The following is a 23593-nucleotide window of genomic DNA, read 5'->3' as shown; positions in this document are numbered from 1 at the left end:
ACAGCCAAACTGGTACTTGCAGAGAAAAGACTCAACTTGTGTGAACTGCCAAACACCAGTGAAAGGAAGAAATAGCATTATCTTTCTGACAGAATGTACTACATCCTTTACAACTTGGACTTTTTCTGAGGAGCCAGGGGAAGAGGGAAGCACCGGTCCCTGCTTCAAAACTTAACACATTGATTCCACTTCTACAAAACTATGGATAAAGTATGTTTCCTACCAGGATGTGAGAAGCCATAAAAAGGCAAAAGCCTTCCCTACAGATGGTGTATGATGTTGGTATAAGCACGTGAATGAATTTCTACTCAGAAGACATTAAGATGACAAGAGTCATGTAAGTTCTCAGTTGCCTGAGCCACATGTTTCTGGGTGTACCACTCGTAGTGATAACATCTTGTAAGAGCCCCGAGCCGAGTAAAGACCAAAAGGAATCTATTTTCAAGTTTTACTTTGTGCCTAATCTTTGCTCTCCCATGCAATCTATAAATGGCAATTGATTTGTACACAGATGAGAATGTGTAATAAAGAAGTGCAGGAAGATGTCCTTTCTTCTTCACTTTTCTTCTGCCTTGGTGAGGAAAGTGTTGCACTTAAATTGAGCTGTATACTTAACAGAGGCACGGCGGCATAACTTCTAAGCTCCAACTAACCAGAAAGTTAGAACAGAGGATCATAACCACCTCTCCAGCAATTTTTATATCTGTGTGTTGACTGTTTCTATTAAATTCAGAAGCTTCTTGTGCCTCCAAACCCCTGCAATGTGGATTAGATACTGGAAAGAAAGTACTTCCTGCGACCTCTATAGCTGTTTGACAATTAGTGGTTGCACAGCTGGCAGAAAAACTGGAAGTAGCCACTGGGTCTGGCATGTGTCTATGTTACCTGAGCTGAGTGCTGCAGGAGACTTCATCAATTATGACAGCCCATAATTTTCAGGTGCATCTTCCAAAGACAGCCAGGCTTACCTGTTCTTGTCTCCCCAGGAGGAGGCAGCAGCAAAGCAGGGCACAGCTGGGCAGATGTGCTGTACAAAGGAAATAAACAATTCACTTATTTCTCATTTCCCTGGTTCTGCTTCTCCTCAAAACAAAAGTCCACAGAGATTCTTTTCCATGAATAGAGATAGTGCTGATTATTTACGTTAATAAGTAGCTAGCATCCTCAGGCAACCACTGAAGGGCACATGGAATTCAACAGGAATTTTATCCCTAACACCATCAGTTTAGGATGCTACCAATGGTAGCATACCTACCAGTAGGTCTGCAAAGCATAATATTATCATTTATGTGCACATGTGGAAGGAAGAAGAAGGACCAGCTAGGGTAAGAGTCATGAAGGATGGAGAAGATCATACTGGCACTGCTACTTGACCTGAGGCCTCTTCTCTAGTCCCAGTAACTTTTTTATCATTTGAATAAATGCATGAGCTTTCACTTGCATTTTAGCCAAAGGTGACTTAGTAGGCAAAACTCTCCTTCCCTGAGAGTTTTGGAGAAGCAAAGGAGGGGTCTTTACTTTTGTATACTGAATGGCAGGTTTGAAAAAAAAGAGGGATGGTCATGGGAGAAAAAAAGGAGCAGAATAATGAGGTAGCCACACTGGCTGAAGGAAAACTGCAGGTAATTTGAGAAGAATTTCATTATACAGGACAAATTAAAAGATTGAACTTGCAAATGGAAGCCAATAAAATGACAGTGACAAAAGAATTAGAAAATAAATAAATTAAAAGGAAGAGGTAGATGGAAGTGAAATATTGCTTTCACCACCTAGTGCAAAATACGCATTGATGTTTCAATAAAAGGGTAAAGGGTGAAAGAACTACATCATAACCTATTTTTAAATGAATCAAGGATCTCTTGTAGTAAATTCATATACAAATATATATACATGTATATAATGTGTGTGTGTGTGTAGCAAATACATGGAAATTCGCTCCCACTGCAGAAATTCCTGTCAGATTTACCCAGTTCTGCAGAATTGCATCAGTCTGTCTTGTCTGTACTAACAGTGTCTCTAATGCTCATTTTCTGAGGTGAAAATGGAAAGGTGAACAGCATGTGAATCATTAATGTCTTTCAAAGTCTGTTGACGGCCTGAAGAAACACTAGAAAGGTGCAAACTAGCTGAATTCTGACATCTGAAGTTAATAGCCTGCTTCTTATTAGAAATAAGTACAATATAAAATTAAATATAATACCCCATTATTATGAGATTTACTGAATGCATAATTAAACTACTAAAGAATTTCTCTATCTGCCACAGTACTTTGCAAACTCCAGAAGACTCTTTATAAAGACAGAACAGGCTGTAAGTGGAATGGATTTGATACCTGGCTACTTAACCAGACAAAGGCTGGTGATTTTTGTCACTGTGCAATGTAGTGCCTTAGTGTGGATATAGCCACTGAAAACTGTGATCTCGAGAAGATAGGGTCATGCATTTCTGCAAATTCATGCTCCCTGTGTCCTTTAGGGTGATGAACCAGATACTTTTGCAGGGAGACTTTAAAATACAGAAAAAACCTACTCAGAAATGACATCTAGTTTTGTTTCCCTCACAAAAATAGGGATTTTAAAGGTCATCTAATGGAGGTATATGTCATCCCACTGACAAAGAAAATGATTGAAGCAAATTAAAACAGTTATTATGAAAGTTTGAATTGAAGAAATGCCAATGTTGTGTAAAAGACTTATGCGCAAATTATTCAAAGGGGAAATTTTGACTGAAAAAGGAACTACAGAAGGAACATAAATTCTCCGAAGTGCTTAGTGGTAACTGGACTTTATGTACCTCTGAATTAAAGAAAGCTCAGAGCATGCAGAAGTTCTTCTCATGAACATCCTACAAATGAACCAATCCAAGGAGAAGGAAAGGAGTGCACCTGCAAAAAAATTCTTGCAGTTGAGACATTTGCTTTTATTCTATGTAAAGACAGAGGTAGTTGGGCCATCTGTGCTGTACAAATAAAAATCAATCCTAAGGTGCATGAATCCTATAGCACCTTTAAAAAAGAAAGGTTTTTTATTCTTTGGAGACCAAAACTAACCTCAAGCTGTATTACCTAATGAGCATCATGCACTACCTAACAGGCAAAAATGTGAATGAAAACCTGAAAATCCTTCAAGTCATTGTGCAGTGTTTCTTGTTGCAAGAACATCCTTCTTCTCTCATATCACTGATAGCATCAATTTCACAAAGAAAAGTAAGTAATGAGTCGTTTTGAACAGCAAGTAATGATAGTACTGGCCTTTATTCTCACTTGTGCCAAAACCCCTTTCACACCAACCTGGGAGACTAGAGAGTCCTAAAAGCAGCATTTCACCAGGTGTTGAGCAACCTTAATGAACATGAAAATCAAACCCATTACTTGTGAGAGAGTATAATAAAGTGTCTGGATGCCAATAACCCTCACACAGGTGCCCCACTCACTGGGAGACAGAAAGAGACTCATCAAAGTAACTAGGAAGGGAAATTATTCCATTAGCTGCAGAAATCAAGGAAAACCACTTCCAAGAATGGTGGCACTGTACTTGGAAGAAAGCAGAGTCTCTCTCCCTCTCTGCAGCTGGTTTTGCAGACAGTAAAAGGCTGGGGGGGATAAAAAAAAAAAAGAATAAAGGAAAGAATAGGTCTTTCTAAAGCTTGAGCACTGGTCATCTGAAGTATCTCCTAACTCTGCAAGACAATGCATTGAGCAGACAAGGGCAGCTAAAGATGACTGGAGAGAGAGGAGAGAAGAAGGTAAAAGAGAAGCAAAGAAGACAAAAGCTGAGAAAATATTACTAGAATAAAGTTAGAGGGAAGAAAGAATCAAAAGTAACAGGCAGAAAATAGAAAATTAAGAAAACCAAACCCATAAACAAATAACCCCACAGACTTAAACCAGATGTCTCTAATAGGAGTTTGGGCTACAGTGAAGTATAAATATGAGCCTAAGAGAAAACAAAAACAAGACACATAGGAATACTTTCTCTTTCAATTTGCCCTTGTTTGTTGCATGTCCTGATTTTACTTCTAAAAAGGGAAACTCTCTGGCTGAGAAAAAGTCTTAAACATTCCTTGATGTTACCACTCACTTTCTCATCTCACATTCCCATTACTGGAATGTTTCCACTTTGACTATCTATGTTTTCTCTATCATCAGGCAGCTGCACTGAGTGCATCATCTGGGTACACTGGGATTTGGAGCCTGGCACTGGGGAGAAAAGGGTGGTAGTGACACCCAAAATCCACAGGGATCTCAAAACAATATCTCCCATAATAATGGCACATAAGAGGCATCACGCACCTCTTGCACTGAAACATTTTGGTTATGCCTTAAGCCCAGAGCATGAGGGCAGTAATCTTGGGTAACTTCAAGAATGCTTTACTAATGTGAAGCTCTGCTGTTCCTTGCAGAGGTCTCCACAGGACCAAGACTGGTCCTGGTGATGCTTCAACACCCTGCTCCACTGCTTGGCTCTACCTACAGCGGGGAAGGTTGGTTCAGTCCTGCAGGTACTCCAGGATGAGTGTTCCCAGCCTTTGTCTGGGAAGCAGTCCATGTCTGACCTTGGAAAGGCAGTGCTCCTCTACCATGCAGATTTTTTCACCTAGCTATGGGGGTGGCCCAAGGCCATGGTTTTTATTCTATGAGTGATATTCCCCACCCTTGCAAAGGACAAGCATTTAACAGACCATCTGCCTATGGTCTTCTCACTGTCTACCATGCTCCTGGCAATACCATACCTCCCGTTACGTTTTAGCTCCTTTTTCCTCAGATTCAGTAAAGCACTCATGTGCGTGATGTCAAAATCTTGGTACAATATGAAGGGATAGAAAAGGCTGCAATTAAAGGGGAATTCTACATATTTCTGAAATGGCAGAAGCTATTGTTTTGCATAATGCCTACCCAACCCCAAATTGATGCAGCAGATGGAGGAAGGGAGAACAGGTTACATGCCTGCAGTGTAAGTGTACTGACAGGCTTTGCTCTGCCAACTACCTAAATGACTTGCCATGCCTCTGTTAGAGTGGTTTCTGAGAGGATGTGAAATTGCAGTTTAAATTGTGATTTATGAGTGCTTTTCATGTCAGAAGAGTGTGCTGAAGCAAAAGTTTGTCTGCAGGTACCAGCCCTTGGGTGATAAAATAATTATTTTGTAAAAGGCAAAATATTTATCATTTTGATATTGAAAACAAAGAGTAAGCCTTGATTGGAATCCCCTAGTAATAAACACCTTGAAAAATCACATAATTTGTATAATATAATGTTATATAATATATTATTATAATATTATTATAATATAATGTATAATATAATGTTATTTGCCACTCTGTGACTTTAAATCAAAGAAAATTAAAATAAATTTTTTTCTGCTTTATTTGCTTCCAAATTAATTTCTCCTTGTCATGGGGTGACTTTACCTTTAAGGTGGTTTTGAGAGCTAAGGAATTTAAAGCTGCTGGTGGCTGATGGGAGTCTTTCCTCCTGACCAATTATCAGTCATTTCTAAGAATTGACAGCAGTTTTGACCATTAAAAAGTGAAATCAACTTATGAGCACCCCCTTAAGATCTAAAGTCAGAGCTCTCTTGTGCTCTTTGTGTTTCCGGCTTCTGGAAAGGTAACAAGGCTCTGTCTCGGCCTCCTCCCCCCTCCAGGCCGGACAAGGCCGCAGAGGGCGGGGGGGGAGAAACGGAGCCGGCCGGCCTGGTTTAGTTTGTAGTTCCTGCTGCTGGACTGAAACCTGACACCATGAACACTTGCAGCTTTTCTAAGGCTTTAATTCTTTTACTACCTGGATAAAACATACAGATTACTCTTTTTCCCAGAGAGACAGAGAGAGACAATCAACATGAAGAAGACATCATAAAACCACCAACAACAGTGAGAAAAAGAGTTAAGTTTTAGATGGGGAAGAGAGAATAAGGAGATGCTTTATAAGCTGAAATATTTTTCTGTTAAAGCTATGGAGATGAACAATAATGTTCTGAAAAAAACCTCCTGTAATTCATGCCAGAGTATATTGGGAGGAATGGAGTGTTCAAAGTGTGGATTTTGAGCAAAAAGTAGAGTAATTGTGATACAGTGAGGTCCTGGAACAGAGTGGAGCGAAAATTTGAGGCCTTGAGGGCAATGAGAAAACTGTTTCCAGAGACACTCACAGAGACAGATGAAGAGGACTCCTGCCTTTGAATAACTTACCCTTAAAAAATGGCATTCCTAGACTCATGGCCCATACACACCTCAGAGTGATGTGAAATGGGAGGAGTAAACTGATGACAGATTTCCAGGCAGCTGGCATCAGAAAAATAGAAAACTATAACAGAAATAGTTTTCTTGTGAGAAACTCCATAGATTAGCAGAAGAAGGCTTCTGTTTCTCTACAAAGACTGATGAAAAGACTCTAGCAGGAATTGGGACTGTTTTAAACAACAAAGTTCCAAAGTTTTTTGTCTCTATGTTGTCATGTGAACAAGGGAATGGTGGGTAGTAGGGGATAAAAGGGTTTTCTGGAAGTTTATTCTGGTGTTCTTATTCTTGTAGTTTTGTTAATAAACTTTCTTTATTCCTTTTAAGTTTTAAGCCTGTTTTGCTCTTGTTCTAATCCATATCTCACAGCAAGAAAGAAGTAAGTTTTCTAGAAATTTTTTAGTTACTGCTTTAAAACCACGACACTCCTGTTGTTATTTTATGACTTCGTATTCTCAGCTTTTACACCAGTACTTATGAGACTGGGGTACCTTAATTTTGTTGATGCAGACTTAAGATCAGATCTAGGAACTTGGGAAATTAGGTGTCGAGTTCCCCCAAACATGTGCCTCTTAAGGACAGTCCTGGGAGCGCTGAACCTGAGTAGTCAAAAGTCAATCCTGCTTTCAGTTCCACTAGAAATCCTGGGCTGGATTTGAAGAAATAACATTTTTGAAAGCAGAATTTACTACCAAAGCCAAATTTTTCTGTAAAGCATGCATGATCCATGGACTTGTTTCTGTTTCACTGCAGGCCACACATAAAAAAAAATTCTACAGTATTTCCCATTACAAATCAATAATTACTTCAGCAAACTTTTTAATTTCAAAGAGAGATAAAAGATTAGTGAGGGACAAAACAGTGTGAAACAGACTGAGATTCAGAGTTTACAGTATAGTGGCCTAACATACACTAATCTACTAATACACTGTTGGTTTATACTGACAGAGTTTGTAGCTATGCATATAAAACAAACCCAATTTGAAGCTGTGAAGCTCTAACTAGCCAAGAGCCAAGCTGTTTTCCAATTGTCTTGCTAAATATTTTCTAAAAAACACCCCACTCATTTCAAATCTAGACAAGTCTATGAATGGCTAACTTGGGCAAGAAGAGAATGGTTTTATCCCACCTTGAATTTCTGCTTCACAGGAACCCAGGTCCTTTCCAGTATCCTGTACCATAATCAAACCTACTCCTTCCCATCCCTAGGCTGTGATCGCTGTCCTTGCTGACCACCACAATGGACAAACAGGTAGGGGTGCCCCATCCCCATCCAAGTGGTGGTAGTGCAAGCACAGGGATGCAGCTGCAGGAACTTAGCTCCAATCTCTGTTGTCACCCCTGCTCATTATGGCCCAGAACAAAGACTTGCAAACTTGATAAGGCTTCTTGTCTGAGTTAAGATGTTTGTCCTTCCCATAGTGAAAACAGCTTAATAGGTAAATGGGTTTGTCATCCTATACCAAAACATTCACATCAGCATGTTCATACAGGATCTGTGTGAAGGAGCAAGGACATGACGGTTGCTTCCAGTTGTCTCAGTAAGTTTTAGCTGTTCTGGTCAATTTTGGATGTTGTAAAAACACTTGTACCTCTTTCACCTGCACCTAAAGTAATTTGTCATTAATTTCAATTATACAGTCCTTTTATGAGATTAGTTGAATAATTGTAAAGAAATCTGTGCTTTCCTGGAGCTTAAATCACCTGCTAGCACCGAAATGGGGGTTTGGTAGATACCAGTGCCTGCTTCATCACTGTATGCCCACAACAGCCTCCCCATAGCAGCATGACTGCAGGACTCAGTGTCTTCCTGCCTGCTTGTGCACAACCACCATTTCCTCCTCTGTTTCTGGATCTCTGCTGCCAATCCAGATTACCTGACAGCAAACATGACAAATTGCCACCATGGGACAAGGGGCTCAAGCATTTCATCAAGGGTGGTAATATAATATGGCCTCTCTCCTGTCTTTTGTATTTCCTTCACATTACCGTTGCCTTCATTGATCCTTTCCATGTCTGCCCTTTTGTGTGTGCTACTGTCAGCCTTCGTTGACATGGTACCAGCCACATCCCTTGTGAAGCCAGTGCACCAGGTGACTAACCTTTCCTCTCAAGATGTCCTTGTCAGGAATTTTAAATTCTGATCAAGTATAGCTTCACTGGTTTTTCCCACCTGTGAGGGAATGCTATCAAGTGCTTTGGCACCAGAAGATAGGTAGACAATTATAGGGAAGAAACTCATCCTAATTCTGATCTCTAGAAAACACTGCTCTTATTTTCACTGTGTGTCACATTTAGCTTCTTTGTGTGTGTTTTAAAGATGTTCTCTTAAAAAAAACAGAGCAAAACAAAACCAAACCTCTGGAATTAAACCATCCTGCTTTTGCAATCCTTCAGCTGCTCTACTGCTATTGCAAATCAGTAGGTCACACTTCTTTATTCCCACATAGCAACTCATTAGTAACAACAGAACCAAAAGAAACTTTTCTACTCATTTGATTTCTGTGGTCTAATACCTGCCAAGCATTTGACCACAGATCTTTGGCTTGAGTCTAAAGCCTTTGGGACCCTGAGTTGGCTTGCCTCCAGTTACTAGCTGAGACTGCAGCAACTTAGCTGGCATGGGCAGCACAGGCAGTGTACACTCACTTCATGAGGCCATAGGCACATTAAATTCATGTTGGATCTCCAGCTCTTTATAGGTCTTGGGGGAAAAGGGAATCAATCCACTGTTAAATTCATGTTGGATCTCCAGCTCTTTATAGGTCTTGGGGGAAAAGGGAATCAATCCACTGTTTGTTTTTGCAGAAATATGTACCAGTTCTCTTTTCCATTTTTGTTGCTTTTCCTACATAATGGTGTTTCCATTTAGGGACATCTATAGAAACACTGACTTATTGAAGGTCCTTCTGGAAAACAGGAGACCTAGATGAGATAAAAGCGCCTTTTGAAAGACACACCACCCCACCAAATGTATGAAAATTAATTGTAAAAGAGTAAACATTTTTATACTGATTTAAAGTAGTTTTGAAGTCAGTGGAGCATACTGCAAAAATCAGCTGCCTAGTTTTACAAGTGTGCAGTTCTCCATCACCTCTACCCTGGTTTACACAGAGCATGGATCAGTCTTTCTTTGAATGAAGTCAAATTAGAAGTTGCACACCAAGAGCATCTAAGGCACTTCTGCCCCAAATCAGTCCAGGAGATCAGAGGAGAGAAAGTCCAAAAACTCCATGACCCTGAAATGTACATACTACACGTATGGGTCCTTGGCACCAGCTGTTTCATTTGCTCCCTTGGAGCAGTAGGAGCAGTCTACAGCATCATACAATTTAAACATAGTTTACTGAAACCTATTCCATTATTCTGGAAGCTGAGAGTATAAGCTGAGCAGTGCATGAGCAACCCTTAGCATCTGCTTTCCATGTGGGAAGACATAGATAGCTCCCCATCTGATATTACTACTACCGTTTACTGGAGTAGCACCTAGAGGCCCTTGACTGGGATTAGGCCATTATTATAGGTACTGCTTGGACTTAATAAAATAGCCCCTACCTTAAATAATGAAGGAAAAAATGTATACTGAAGTACAGCCTATTTGTAAAAGGAGTGAGACAGAGGTTACTGCTGTGGTTATATACTTTTACATAAATGGCATCGCAAGTGAAAAATTCCTTTGGTCTCATTCTCACCCAGATTCATGTTTACCACTCAACAGCAAATCTGGCAGAGCTAGCTGATCACAGCTGAAGCCAGCCCTGAGAATGCAAAAATGCTGGAGGTCAGGAGCCAGGTGGGATGGAAAACTGGGCAGGGAATCTTCCTCCAGCCTCCTTCTGCCAGCTGCTGTTTCTGAAAGCCTCTGCCAGAAGACCTCTGCCTTTACTAGCTCTAAATCCACCCCTGACAGCAACGGAATGTCTTTGATTTGTATGAATAAATTTCAAAATGTCCTGTGATTACAGCTTCATAACATTCTGGAAGCAGATGGCAGGCACAGATGACACTGACAGTCGTTGTAAGTGCAAATAGGAGGTGGCAGAGAGGAGTGAGGAAAGACAGAGTTAGTTTAAGAAAACTATGAAAGAAAAAGAGATATTACTTTGAAGATTCAACCAAATAATGAAAGCAGGTAGAGAGGATTCAGTTGCCACTAGGAGAGAAATACAAGGCTCTGCTTCTTGAACTAGTACAATGTGTGCTTAAATGCCTTACTAAGCAGAAAAGAAAGGGACAGAGAGAGAAAGACATTGATATATTCAACTGCCCTTAACAAATAAGACCAATACTGTGCTCCCCCAGGAAATAAACAGCAGTATACCTTTCAGAAACTAGCACTCATCACCTGCACACATCATCACTAGCACACACACCATTAACCCCAGCTCCTCCCTTACTTCTGGACCAGATGACAGAGTTCACTAGTCTGAGATTTTTTTTTCCTAAATCATCTTAGGAAACAAAGTATTTATCTGCCACTCCCACAAAAGTTTAAGAATCATTATACCCTCGCTGCAAACTTTGAGGTGATGTTTCCTTTCATTAAGGTGCAAGTGGGAATGAGAAACCATCCATGCTACTAAATGAAATTCTTACAATGTCTCTTCAGAATACTTTCCCTCTTACTCCATGCAGCAAGGAGAGATTATTTTCCTTCTTCTACAGCCTAAAGAATTAAGAAATTGAGAGGAAATCTCCTGGAAGATAATCAGTGCATCTTTTTTCCTCTCCTCATCACCTTCCCTTCCTAGATTTTTTTTAAACATAGCATATATCAAAGTAAAAATTGACATGTGGTTCTCCCGAAGCTCTGCTACAGTTTTTTGATTTTAGAATTTTCATTTTCTACTTTATGATGATCATATGAGTGAGGATAAAATACTTGCTTTTAGACAGAGATGTAACAAGCATTGTAACTTTCCACTGCAATGAAACAGATTCTTTTGTAGATGGGCAGGAAAGGATTGTGTGCATTAAATTATATCTGAACACTTAAACATTGATAAAGATGCTATGTGGGGAGTATATGGAAGAGTGGAAAGGGGGAGAAAGACAAGAAAAGAGGCACTGGTAGGTTAGCCAGTCAAGTCCTCACTTTTGCTCTAAATGCTGTCCACCCTAGTTTCTCAGTCCCACTGAGCTGCAGCTGTCCATGTGCATGCACACACACATGCACACACACATAAAACCCCAATTATTAACAAATAATTAGATTTTGCAGGTTTTCCTCAGCTAATTGCCAAGTGTGAGTCAGCACAAAGACTGAATTGCACCTGCCTTGTACCAAAAAGTTTGTTCTTCCAGCTGCACAAAACAAGACAGCGATGATTTCAACCATGCCATGCTGTGCTGGATTACTTGTTTGCCTTTTCTCTTTGTGGGATGCTATTGTTCAGAAGGGACACCACTGAGCCTGATAAATTCACCTTACTTCCAGCTGCTAAGTAGGAAAAAATAGCTTTGTGTTGCCCTGATTTTCCTTTCATGAAGTTTATAAAATACCAAAGTGCATCTATTCCTAAAAAAGAGAAGGCCATCTGCTCAACATCTCTGTCTTAGACACTTATCTTTCACACCAGGATTGCACACCAATCTTGCACACCAGGTTTGCACATGAATCCCTGAAAAATCCTGTTCTAGTTTGTCTATCAACAACATCCAGTGCTTTGTCTGTCTTTTAAAAACATCTTTTTAATTATTCTAGTGTCTTGACATGCAGGTCCATTGTATGCAGATGTATGATTTGCCTTCCTCTGCCTCATCAGAGTGGGAAGGAATTAATCCCAGAGATGCTGTGGCAGAGCCTGGTTGGAAATGACTGTCTCGGATACTCCTCTCCTGGCATGGGCTGTGTCTGGGACCAGGACACTCCTTTCCTGTGCAGAGTCACTCATCATCTCCATCATGCTCTCTGTCTGGCCCAGTTAGCCCAGTTAGATAACAAAAACTTCAGTGGGTAATTGACAGTGCAGACAGCAGACATCTGGAATACGGTTCCTCTATACTCCAGATGTGCAGATCATGCTGATAAGCCCCTGAGAGCAAAGGGCAAACTTTAGGACAGGGTAGAGCAAGGCTAGGCAGGATGGTATCATGGAAAAGTAAGCTTGGTAAGGCTCTCTTTCAAGGCTATATGCACTAGGATTCACGACAGGCTCATTCTCAGTAGCAGGAGCTGGCATTGCTGCTGAGCTCTGAAGTGTGCACTCAGCCAGATACACTGCCATAGGTGTGATGGGCATCTATGTATGTATTTACTAGGTAACATGGGGACAATTATGGGTTTGCTTCCCACCTTGTCCATTTCACATGACTCATGATCTTTAGGGAATTTAGTGACACTACCTGAGCATCTCTGTAGGAGATACCTGACACTTGCATGGTATAGGCTTGTTGGTCTCCAAGATGTGCTGTTTCACTTGGCTGATGGCTGTACTTTGGCACTGTGGGTGACCCATCTTGGCATTTTGCCTGTATCTTTGAAGGATTTAGGTTATGGTGGATTGATTTTATTTCTGTAGTTTACACCCAGGCATTGACCTTTGGCTGTTGGCAGATTGATCCCTTCCCAACTGCTTTGTTCATCCAACATTTAGACTTACATCATGACAGTAAAGGTTGAAGGACCTTTCTTATGGCTATGCCTACAAATAAATAGCAATATTGTAAGAAGGCAAGGGCACACTGAAAAAAAACTTGAATCAACCTCAAATGCAGGAAGTCTTTCACACAGCAAAACCTACTTCCATCAGAGATGATGACAGCCCTACCTGGTGAAAAAGTTCTTTGTTTCACTTACACCAGCTTTTCCAGCATACTCATTCACATCTTGAAGTGGTGGGAAGGAAGAGATAAAGCCCATTACAAAATGGATATATTTGTATGACTTTAGCAGCTAGAGAAGGCAAATTTAAAGAAGTGTCACATGTGACCCTGCTGAAATGTCAGTAAAATACTCTCCAGACCGTTAGGGTGTATTTGAATGTGAATCATCCCCTTTATCAACCCCCCTGGGAATGCAGTATCACCTTGCAAAACCTGGCAATGTCACCCGTGCTGATTATTTCAGGGTATTGGCACTGGGGTTTCTACTTGGACCGTAGAAACACAGAGAAACTGAAACACAGAGAATAAGAGATTATTTCTGGGTGACACAAGAGTTGTTCAATGAATTTTAGAAAAAGCATTGAGTGTAATGGACCTTTGACACAGAGGCTTAGGTTGCTTCTGAAACACCATCGTGCAGTTCAATTTGTCTTGGAAATAAAAGGTTATAATTTTACTTCAAAATAATTGAATTATTTGGACTGCCACTGCTAGTGATTCAGGAGCTGTTTTACACACAGCTCAGTGGTGTTTGGCACAGCTGAGCTGTCCATGGGAAAAGAATGGGATGGTTAGTTACAGAAAGTCATCTTATTAGCCCTCACATTAATAAATTCTACTGACACAAGTTATTCTTTTCCTTATTTCAGTTAGGAGTATTATTTTCCTACAGTACAAACACTATGTAAATGTCTTTTCCATAGCAAATAGCCTGATAGCTAACTGGGCTGAAGTAGCTTAATAAAGTTTTAAGTAGAAGTGCTGGCTTTTTGTGGCCTAACAAAGCCTTGGGATAGAAGAACTCTCCAAGCACAAACGTGGCCATAGACCAGGCAGTCCTGAGGGGCAGTATCAGCCTAACACTTAAGGGAATCCAGACCTCAGTCTAGTTATTGTTTTAAAAATGTGTATCTCCATTTCCTGTTAAACTGACTTCTGCATCACTTTCAAGGTGTGGAAAGACTTTCAAGAGTTTATAATTCAGCCACCAGGAATGTTGTAATGTCCTCAGCTGCCTATTTCTTTGCTTTTAATGACAACTTCATCTCTGATCTCTAAAGCTCTTACTTTGCTTTTCAGAATTGCATTTGTGCTCTTTCCCAAAGATTTTATTTGCAGACTGTTAGGACTAAACCTGGGGAGAAGAAGAGAAACTGTGGAAGTTAATCTTCTGGCTTTTTCCAGCCTCAGTGTGTCTCCTCTACCTACACACAGCAGCCTGGATTTCTCACAGTTTACTTCAGGTGTGTATGCTGGCCTTCTATTCATACATAAATCAACTTCATTGATATAGTGTTATAACTTACATGTTTGGTTTATTAGGAGAGTTTAGTTCTAAAAACTTCAATTTTAAAATCCCACAGTACACTGCCTAGCTGACAGGCAAAAATCTCATGCTGATTAGTCTAATTGTCCACTAATAACAGACATATTCCTTTTACTATAACATACTATTAGAGTTATGATGGGAATTGTCTAAAAAGCCTCTTCCTCTCCATTTTCTCTCAGCCACTGCAGAACAGCAGTACCACTATCTTTTTTTTCATGTACAGCCTATACATTGTGTAAGACAATGGTAGACTCAGAGCAAGTAAATAATGACTAGTTATTTTGTGTTGCATTCATTAGAAGAGTACTGCATTGAAAGTAGAATGGAAACTCTTATTTAAAGTTTTATCTTTGTCAGGAATAAATGAATAAACAAGACAACTTTTTAATGAGAAGAAGATGGCAGGTGGTTCACCATACACAAATTTTGCTGTCTATAAAAACTGCATCCAGAGTCTTTATACAAAGTTATGAAGTATTAGGGCTCCGTCTAAGATGTCAAATAATGTTTCTGCTTATCAGCAGAAACACTATTTGATGACTCATCCAATGTCCTCATCCTGCTCTCAAGCACATTATATGCTCCCATACGCATATGAGTACACACCCCTGTGTGCTTTGGACTGATTGGTTTAGATTAATTTCTTAATTTTCCAATTTGTAACAGAATGCCATAAAATTAGACTAATTTACCATGTTTCCTGATGGCACCATGTATCATATAATTTTATGGTGGAAGGAGTTCTTATGCATAATAATACACTTGTGAGGTTTTCAGCTGCCCTTCCTATGTAGTGCTCCTGTGTTTAACACTCTGAATTAATTCACAAGGTTTTACATCAAGACAAGAAAACCACAAAGATCTGATCTAAGCTGAGTAGAGTCAAGCTCACCCATTTTAGCAAGTTCCTAGACAGACCAGACCTTAGCTTTGAAATGAATCACTTGAATGGCATAAATATATTCTGAAAAACAGGTTGATAAAATGAGTATATTAACATATTCTGCATAAAGATATGTGATTTTTGTGTTCTGTTATTTTGAGCCCCATGAAACCAAAACTACATTAAAAAACATATTGGGTAGAAATTATGTAAATGCAAATCAATAGCAGAGCGCTGATCTATTTATACAGAAATCCAAGCTGATTTTTAAAAAGAGGGGGAATCGATCATTAAGGATATTTTGCAGTATCACTTTCTATCTTGTAACAAGCTCTTAGTGAAGTCACTGCTAACAAATGTCCTAAAACACACCTTCTATACCCAAGAAGCCATGCCAACAGATTAACAGCCCTGAAGTATGGTCCTTTCAGGAACTCTCTTTGGACTGTGCAGTTGCCCATAATTATCAACATGGGCCATGTGAAAATAGAGAATGCTCTCAGCTTCTTAATTTGAAAGTGAGCTATACTCTGGAAAACCAAAAACTAACAGTTCATTCAGACATCTATCTGTGAAGAGAAATTTAGTGTCAGCATCTCAAAATGTCTGATTGAAGCCATGTTAAAACTGGTCCTGAAGAAAAAACAGTAGTAAAAAAAAAAAAAAAAAAAAGGACAAAAGATGTAATTTTCTTGTTCCTTTCATGATAGGAACTTCCATGACCTTTTATTTCTAATTCAGAAGAAATCATATATTGGGCTACAGGTTATTTATTCCCTCTGCCACACTCCTCCTAAAATGCCATGGACTCTCAGGGACAATCACCCTTTGTAGAAGTTTTCAAATCTTTCACCACTTTCATGATTGTGGGTCCCTCCCAACTAACCATAACCTCTGATTAACACCCAGGCAAGATAGCTTCATTCACACATGGTTCCTGCAATAAGTAAATAATCACCCAAGGTGTTCATTGCTAAAATGTTCTCTATGAATTAATTCCTTGTGACTGTGAATGTCACTGTGAGTGTGAATGATACTGTTTACAGTGATGAAAGAGAAAGAAGCCCTTACCCCAAACACTTTTGCCCTCTGACCCTCATTTACCTGCAACGTTAGCAAAATCTCAATAGCTCACCCAGGTAGCTGGCATAGGGAAGGGCATTCAGCATATTCATTGCTAAGCAAAGCATGATGAACAGTGATGGTCATCACCAGTTTGGCAATTATTTCTCCATTTTGTCATTTCAATATGCCTCTGAGGTTGCACAGAAAGCTCTGTGTCTCAACCATATTTATGGGTATTCTCAGCTGTTTGCAGTTATTGTGTAGTTCTGATTAATACTTCTTCCTCTGTGACACAGAAGGAGCTGCATTCTAATACCATCTTTATTTTTTCTACCAGATTCCATATGTTTGCATTGAAAAACCCCAATTTATAAATCAAGGAAGTAATGTTGGAGGTCCATAAAATGTGAGACCATGAAAATGTTATCACTATACATTTTATTTTCCTGTCTACTCTTCCTGAATGTTCCAAATGTTGTTAGCTTATTTATGGCTGGATTGTTCATTTGGGATACCTTATTCTTAAGAGGTATTGTGGCCAGGACCTCCATCTCTACTTTCATGGTTTAGGTTGTGTTTGGAATGGTTATTTCAGCTTCCCTCTTCATAGGCAAGCTTATGTCCAACCCTTAGTGCCTGTGGTAATAGAGCATGCACTGTATATTGTTAATCACATTTTTCCCATGACTGGCAAAATTATTACATGTTAGTCGCACTATTTCTATGTATTTTATTTTCTTCAATGATGTATGCTATATTTCCTTTGACCAGAGTAGGCATTAATAGGCTTCATATAAGATTTTGGCAACAAAGATCACATTGTACAATTGATATCAATCTAGTCCTGTGTGAATGGGACTAGATTGCATGGATCAGCTTGCCCTGCAAAAAGCTGGAGCACTCATCACCTGTGTCTTTATTTTCTTTTATAATAAAACTTGTATCATTTAATTACAGCAAATGGATTTTAGTCTCCCCTTAACGGCAAGTTAGGCCAGTCCTACAGAAGCCCTCTCCTTTAGAATTAGAGCCTGCAATCCATACAAGCATAATTTGTATTGATATAACCTGTATTGATACAGCATATTAAACCTAGCTAAATGCTTGCTTCAGCCTGCAAAAAATCATGACATTTATAACTATGCATTTCAGTAATGAAATAATTTCTTTTTCTCTTGTTCTATGGTCCTCATCTCAATGATAGCCTACAGGACATCTGCATGTCCTTTATAGGTTGAATCCAGATCAGTTCCAACAGTTCTATGATATCTCCATGGCTAAGACAATCTTTCTAGATGTATGCTATTGTGTAGTTCAGTGTAGTAACTTACCTTCTCTAACAGGAGTTGCCATAGGTTTATTACAATTTATCTGAAGGGTATAAAGTGATGAAGTGTTCTTTGTCTAGCAGTTGAGGAGTGTGTCTGTGTGTGTGTGCAATACATGCCTTTTTCTAAACCTCTGTAACAACTGTTCATGGAGGGGAGAATGAAGGGAACAACTGAATCAGACTGAAGGCTTCCGTCCACCTCTGGAAGAGCATTGCCCAACCATTCTGAGTGACTCTTCCAAATTGTGATAGCCAGATAAATATCCCAGCTTACATCTAACATCTGAAGTGTGGGTGCAAATAAAATGACAGATATGTAAGGCCATGGACACAACAGTAGAAAAAAACTGAAATATAATGATGCCAGAGCATCATTATGCCACAGGTTGCAGAAAATTAAGCCACACTGGAAATAAGAAAAGTTAAAAGATTCCCCAAGTGGGGAAAAAAAAAATTCATCTTGACATTTAGTGTAAGTATAAGTATTCTTTGTTTACACATGCAGTGCTACCTAAGTTATTACCTTTAGACAATTTAAGCTTTTATTTGTTATCTGTACTATAACTTATATTTTGGGATAACTCATGAAACAAAAAACAATTTATTATGCACAACTATAACTAAAGTATTCAGCATGCATGTATTTTCTTTCCTCATTGTGGATATGATAAAGTTAATCCAGTCCTTCCTTCATGAACTGTTGTAATGCTCAAAGCGGAAGTACATTCTCAAGCAGAAGTGTGCTGATAGAAAAGGTACCATTTCAGCGTTCGTTCAACAGAATATGCCACCTGGTGAGGGGTGTAAATGTATAAGAAACCATGACAAAGGTATCTGTCACATCATCAGAGTCACGTTTGATCCAGAACATGATATTCTGAAATGCAAGGAGTATACTGTAACAACAAATCACTCTGTGTAATATGTAATAGAAAAGATACCATAAGAAAATACTTATATTATTAACATGCAAAGTAAGAAGTATCTTATTATGCATACAGTGACTTCCAATCCTATCAATATTTCAGAATGTATGGTGCAATAACAATTAAGGAGGAAAAAGCAGTGATTAAAACAAAAATCACAAAACAGTAGCCAGGCAGCATTCAAATGCAAAAGATGGGAAAAGAATGTGCAGAGAGAATGAGCTTCACCCACCTTGGAAGGAGATGGACATGAGGAGGTCTGGCTCCCAGCAAACATTCTCTTTCCAGGAAAAATACTGTTGAGCAACCTGAAAAAAATCAAGACTGCATAACACACACAACATTTTCTGAAAGACTAAAGCTTTGTACAGCTCTATGTGACTTACCCTTGGTATGAACACATCCAGAACATGTAAAGGAAACAGCTCACCTAAGTTAATTCATGATTCAGGCTCACATTTTTTCCTTCCAGTATTGTTGAGGTCAGCCTAATACAGCATCTCTGTACTGCCTTACTAAAGAAGTGCATTTGCTGAACATGCCTGGGCAAAAAGCACAATGAAGTCTATGCTTAATTCATAGTATGGATGTAATTTAGCTCAAACTGCATGATGCTACATGCTTTTCAGTCACAGCCTTCACTGCCTGAAACCAGTTATTCTTCAATTCCACCTGAAGTAATGATGAGTACAAGAGCATTTCATCTTGTTCTTTCAGCACTACCTCTACAGGGAGAAGCACCCTCTTCATACTGGTGCAATAGTCATAAGTATACAACATTGCTCGGAAGCTCTGAAGAAACCTGACAGACACTGATCCCCTTTTCTAGTGATTCAAATTCCTTCCCTAGACTTCCTTATACTCTTAAAAAATCAGTCATCAGGCTAACCTTGTCCATAAACACCTGCTGAAATACTAAAAACCCATGGAAAATATTGCGATTATCCACACCTGTTTCATGAATCCTAACAATAAACAAACAAACAAACAAATAACAAAAAAAAATAACCTGGAAAGCCACGTTCTCTTCTGTCATGGCATTTACAAGCACAGCAAGGGGAAAAGTATCTGTTTTATAAGATGACACACACATAGTTGTTGCTATGTCAGCTCCTATTGCATCATCAGTTTAGCAGCTTTCTTTACCATTATTGGAAGCTGCAATAGAATCCTCAGCTCAAATGAACATACACTTTAAGCCTGAGAGTGCTTGGAAATTTTTTTTTACAGTTAAACACATGCTTATGTCTTGTCACATTGCCACATTCATCACTTCTGTAAGCAGATGTGCCTTCATTAAAAGGAAATGGATTTGCTCTCAACAGAGTGAATTTGATGCTGGTCTTATGAGTTTTCGTATCAGCATTGATTTCTAGCTCAAGCTGTTTTATCAAGAGTGGCTGGTAAAAGCATATGTCAGCTGAGTGGGTGTGGAAATAAGTATAAGCAAGTAAACAGAAAGATATGATTTTATAGATGTACATGCCACTGTGACAGGAGAACAAGACCAAAGCTGAAAAGACCTTGCTAACATCTCCATACCTTCTAGATACTGGAGTAGATTGAACCTAAGTTTGTCAGTTGAGCTGAGCTGACACAGGAAGGAATAGAAGAAGATGCATCTTTCAGGCTAGAGGCCATTGATAATTTTTGATTTTCATAAAGAAAAAACTCTAACTTTACCACAAGTTTGGAATGTTCAAGATGTTCAATTCCAAACCTATGATTAAAAACCAGAGCAGGATCTGCTGAATAACATCCAACTTGGTTCTGATTGCTTTTGCATATTTTGATCTTGAATCCAATCAAAAATTCATGCAGCATCACTTGTTTATGCTGTAATTCATTTACATGTCATGTAACTATCCCAGGTTTATATTTAACACTGTCTGGTAAGTGTCCAGGTAACCCTAATTCATTATGCGATGTTAATCATTCATATTAACAGATTTGTGTTTGTTGCTCCAAAACTGTATTTCCATGCTCACTATCTGTAGTCTTTGGTAAACTTTTTATTCTATCTCTTCTCAAAAGTATCAAAATGCACATTTTATGTACATATATATACACCAGTGTTATATGCATTCAAATGTCATTAAATCAAGTAGAAAAAAACTAAGGTGATGTCTCAGCTTTCCCAAGTGGGAAGTAGTCATGTTTCAGTATTTTTGGGGATAGTGCACCCCAGGTAATGTGTTAGTGGCTTTGTAACACTAATGCTATCAATAACTGAGAAATGCTTATTATACAGTGCTATACTAAGGCGGTATTGCAATGTAGATATCACTGGCTTCTCCACAGAACTGGAAAAAGACAGGTAAGTTACAGCATTTGCTCAAGTTCAGCATTAAAGTTTTCTATTAAGTTATAAAGAAAATTTTTTCTTTAAATCCAAGGTAGTTTTTTCCATTGTTATTGATACATGATCCTTCTGTCCAAGAGGTAAAAAAAATTGAAAGCTTTTAACAATGTAAATGTCTTGGTGCCTTTTGAAATGTATGTCCTTTTTCATACACTTGTGTTATGGATCAGGCGAGAGCTTTGAACAAACCCTGCCTTAGGCTCAGATTTTTCACAGCAGCTCTGCTTAGGTGACCTGCACCTAAATTGCTCTGGCTCACATGTTCTCAAGAATGGTAGCTCAGGTTTATCATAAAATGGGTCATTAAATAGACTGTCATTAACAGTAGATTAACAGAAAATAGTCCTACACAGAGTTTCTTACTATACAGGAGAAAACAAAAGAACTACTAATAGATTACATAAAACAATGCATGACATCAAGGTACCTATATAACAGCTAGCAAAGAAATAGTATAGATTAGGAGTCAATGTAACTTACCACCAAATTGATGATGGGGTACACGGAGACCTTTCACTCAACCCTCGAGAGACTAACTCAAGACAGGCATCTCAAACCTTGAGGAGAGATCCCCACAAATTTCCAAGGAATGTGTAGAAGATGTCTGCTTTGTTAAAGTATGGTGTAGCTTTTATAGTTTGTAAAGTTAAGTGCCTGTCAGTCAGAAATTCAAGCTTTTCTTCCTACAATCTTGCTTTCAAGGCAAGATGTTTATTGTTAGCTGGGCATGTCACCTCCATGGTGCCAAAATAACTTGCTACAAGACAAGCTGTCCTGACTTATTTCAGCAATTAGAAAATGCTTGTGAGGGGAAAGATGCCCTGAGCTACTGCATCAGCTGATAGGTAACAGGCCCTCCTACGGCAGGGGGGCATCCTGCCACAACTTTTTCAAAATGTTGTCATTGTGGAGATACTAGTCACAATTCAATAGGCAAGCTTTCAAATGAGACTCTTTTCTGGGGTGAACAGATTGATGGCTACATGCCAACTGGATCAGGAAGCACCTGCATAAAAGCAGTTCTATAGATACACAATATAAGATTTGCCAGATATCAAAAAATTATTTTATCTAAATATTATTGGATCCATCTGTGTCATTCTCCTTCTCAGAAGCCTCAATGCCCCTTTTCTGTTTTGAGGCCTTACACAGCAAACATTTAAGCCATTAGTACCTTCATGCATATGAGTGAAAATTAAGTCCTGAGTGAGTTCTGCCTGGCAGGTGCCACAGATGACTATTATTTTAGGATGTGTTGTGGGTTAACACTGGTCAGCATGTCAGCCCCACACAGCCACTTTATCCACCACTGTCAGACAAGGAGGGAATATGAAGAACAAAAGCAATGAAATTCAAGGGGTTGAGCTAAAAATAGTTTAAAATGGGAAGGAACAAGGAAGAAGAAAGAGAACAACAATAAACAAGAATAAAACAAAAGCAAATGATGTGAAGAAGCAAGTCACCTCCCACAAGCACACTGATACGGACACCTGGTTAGTCTCCAAGCAATGTCTACATTCAAAAATAACCCCAAACCCTCCCCACCCATGATATTCTTTGGTATAGGATATTCCTTCAGTCATTTTGGGTCAACTGTCCTGGTTACATCCTCTCCCAATATGTCATGCTGCCCCAACCTTCTGCTGAGGCAGAGTTGGGAAAAGAGAAAGCCCCAATGCCATACAAGCCATGCCACAACACTGTGTCAACATCACTGCTTTAGTCACAAATCCAAAACAGAGAAGCAGCTGGAAGAAAATTAACTCCATCCCAGCCAGGCCTTGCATAATATTTGTGTCTGTGCTCCCTATATTCAATCCCTAGCAAGTATAGGACTTGACCCTGCATTCAGGTAATTCAAAGCAGAGATGCACTGGCTGTAAGGACACTAGTGCAGCTTCTTATTGGAGGATCAATGGGGAGTGAACATATAAATTTTCTACTTCCTTAATCATTTTTTTGTGGGCATGGAATTACTGAGAATTACTTTTCTGGCAGCTAAACCAGGCAAATATTTTCACTATTTGATATTCAAAATCACGGTTTTGCAGTTTTCCTCACATTTCCAGCTTTCTCTTAGGACAAAGGAAGGCCAGCCTTCCATGAAACATGAAATCCACAAATCGGCAGTAAAACTTTCAAGCCTGGTCAATGCTCCCTGCTTCCATGGACTTTAGAACACAAAACTCTTCTACAGAAAGCTTCAATTCCATTAATTCATGGGTTTTAAACATACAGCTAGAGATTTGTTCTGAAAACTCATATGAGTTAAGCTAAGCTATTGTGGTCACCAAAGCACCACACAGACACTTGCTCCCTTCCCCACCCCCAAAGACAGTTTTATGGGGAAAGATAAAAGGAAAGAGCAAACCCCAGAAAATTCATGGGTCCAGGTGAGAACAGTTTAACAGGCAATGGAAAAGTGGAAGAAGATATAAAGAAAAAAGCCCCAAAAAACAGAGCTCATGATACAAGGACAATCACTAACCACCTTCCATGCTAGACTGATGCCACATCAGTTCCCAAACTATAGATACTTAACTCCTTAACACTTTTTAATCACTGAACATGACACTGTAGGCCATGGAAAATCTCTTTGGTCAATTTGGGTCATATGCCTAATTGTGTCCATTCC

At 39.2% G+C, this 23593-nt stretch overlaps 1 protein-coding gene across 4 annotated transcripts in view; it reads right to left on the bottom strand.

Moving 5' to 3' along the window:
- Window positions 1–23593, bottom strand: part of LOC111940759 (uncharacterized) — a 110208-nt gene that overhangs the window by 58896 nt on the left and 27719 nt on the right. For 2 of the 4 annotated variants that reach the window (XR_015280963.1, XM_086869064.1), the window contains 2 exons: window positions 18829–18904; window positions 969–1027 (listed from right to left, as the gene is read on the bottom strand). Coding sequence is in view for 1 of the 4 variants with exons in the window: in XM_086869064.1 (XP_086725190.1) it covers window positions 969–1027; window positions 18829–18904 (135 nt within the window). In the remaining 3 variants the exon portion in view is untranslated. Of the gene's footprint in view, window positions 1–968; window positions 1028–18189; window positions 18548–18828; window positions 18905–23593 lie in introns of those variants that run through there. The other 2 variants (XR_015280964.1, XR_002869669.2) reach the window with 2 other exon arrangements.

The sequence above is a fragment of the Cyanistes caeruleus genome, chromosome Z (genome assembly GCF_971803275.1).
Source record: "Cyanistes caeruleus chromosome Z, bCyaCae1.hap1.1, whole genome shotgun sequence".
Lineage (NCBI taxonomy): Eukaryota > Metazoa > Chordata > Aves > Passeriformes > Paridae > Cyanistes > Cyanistes caeruleus.
Note: the sequence above shows the minus strand (reverse complement) of the source record. Positions and strands in the feature narration are given on the sequence as shown.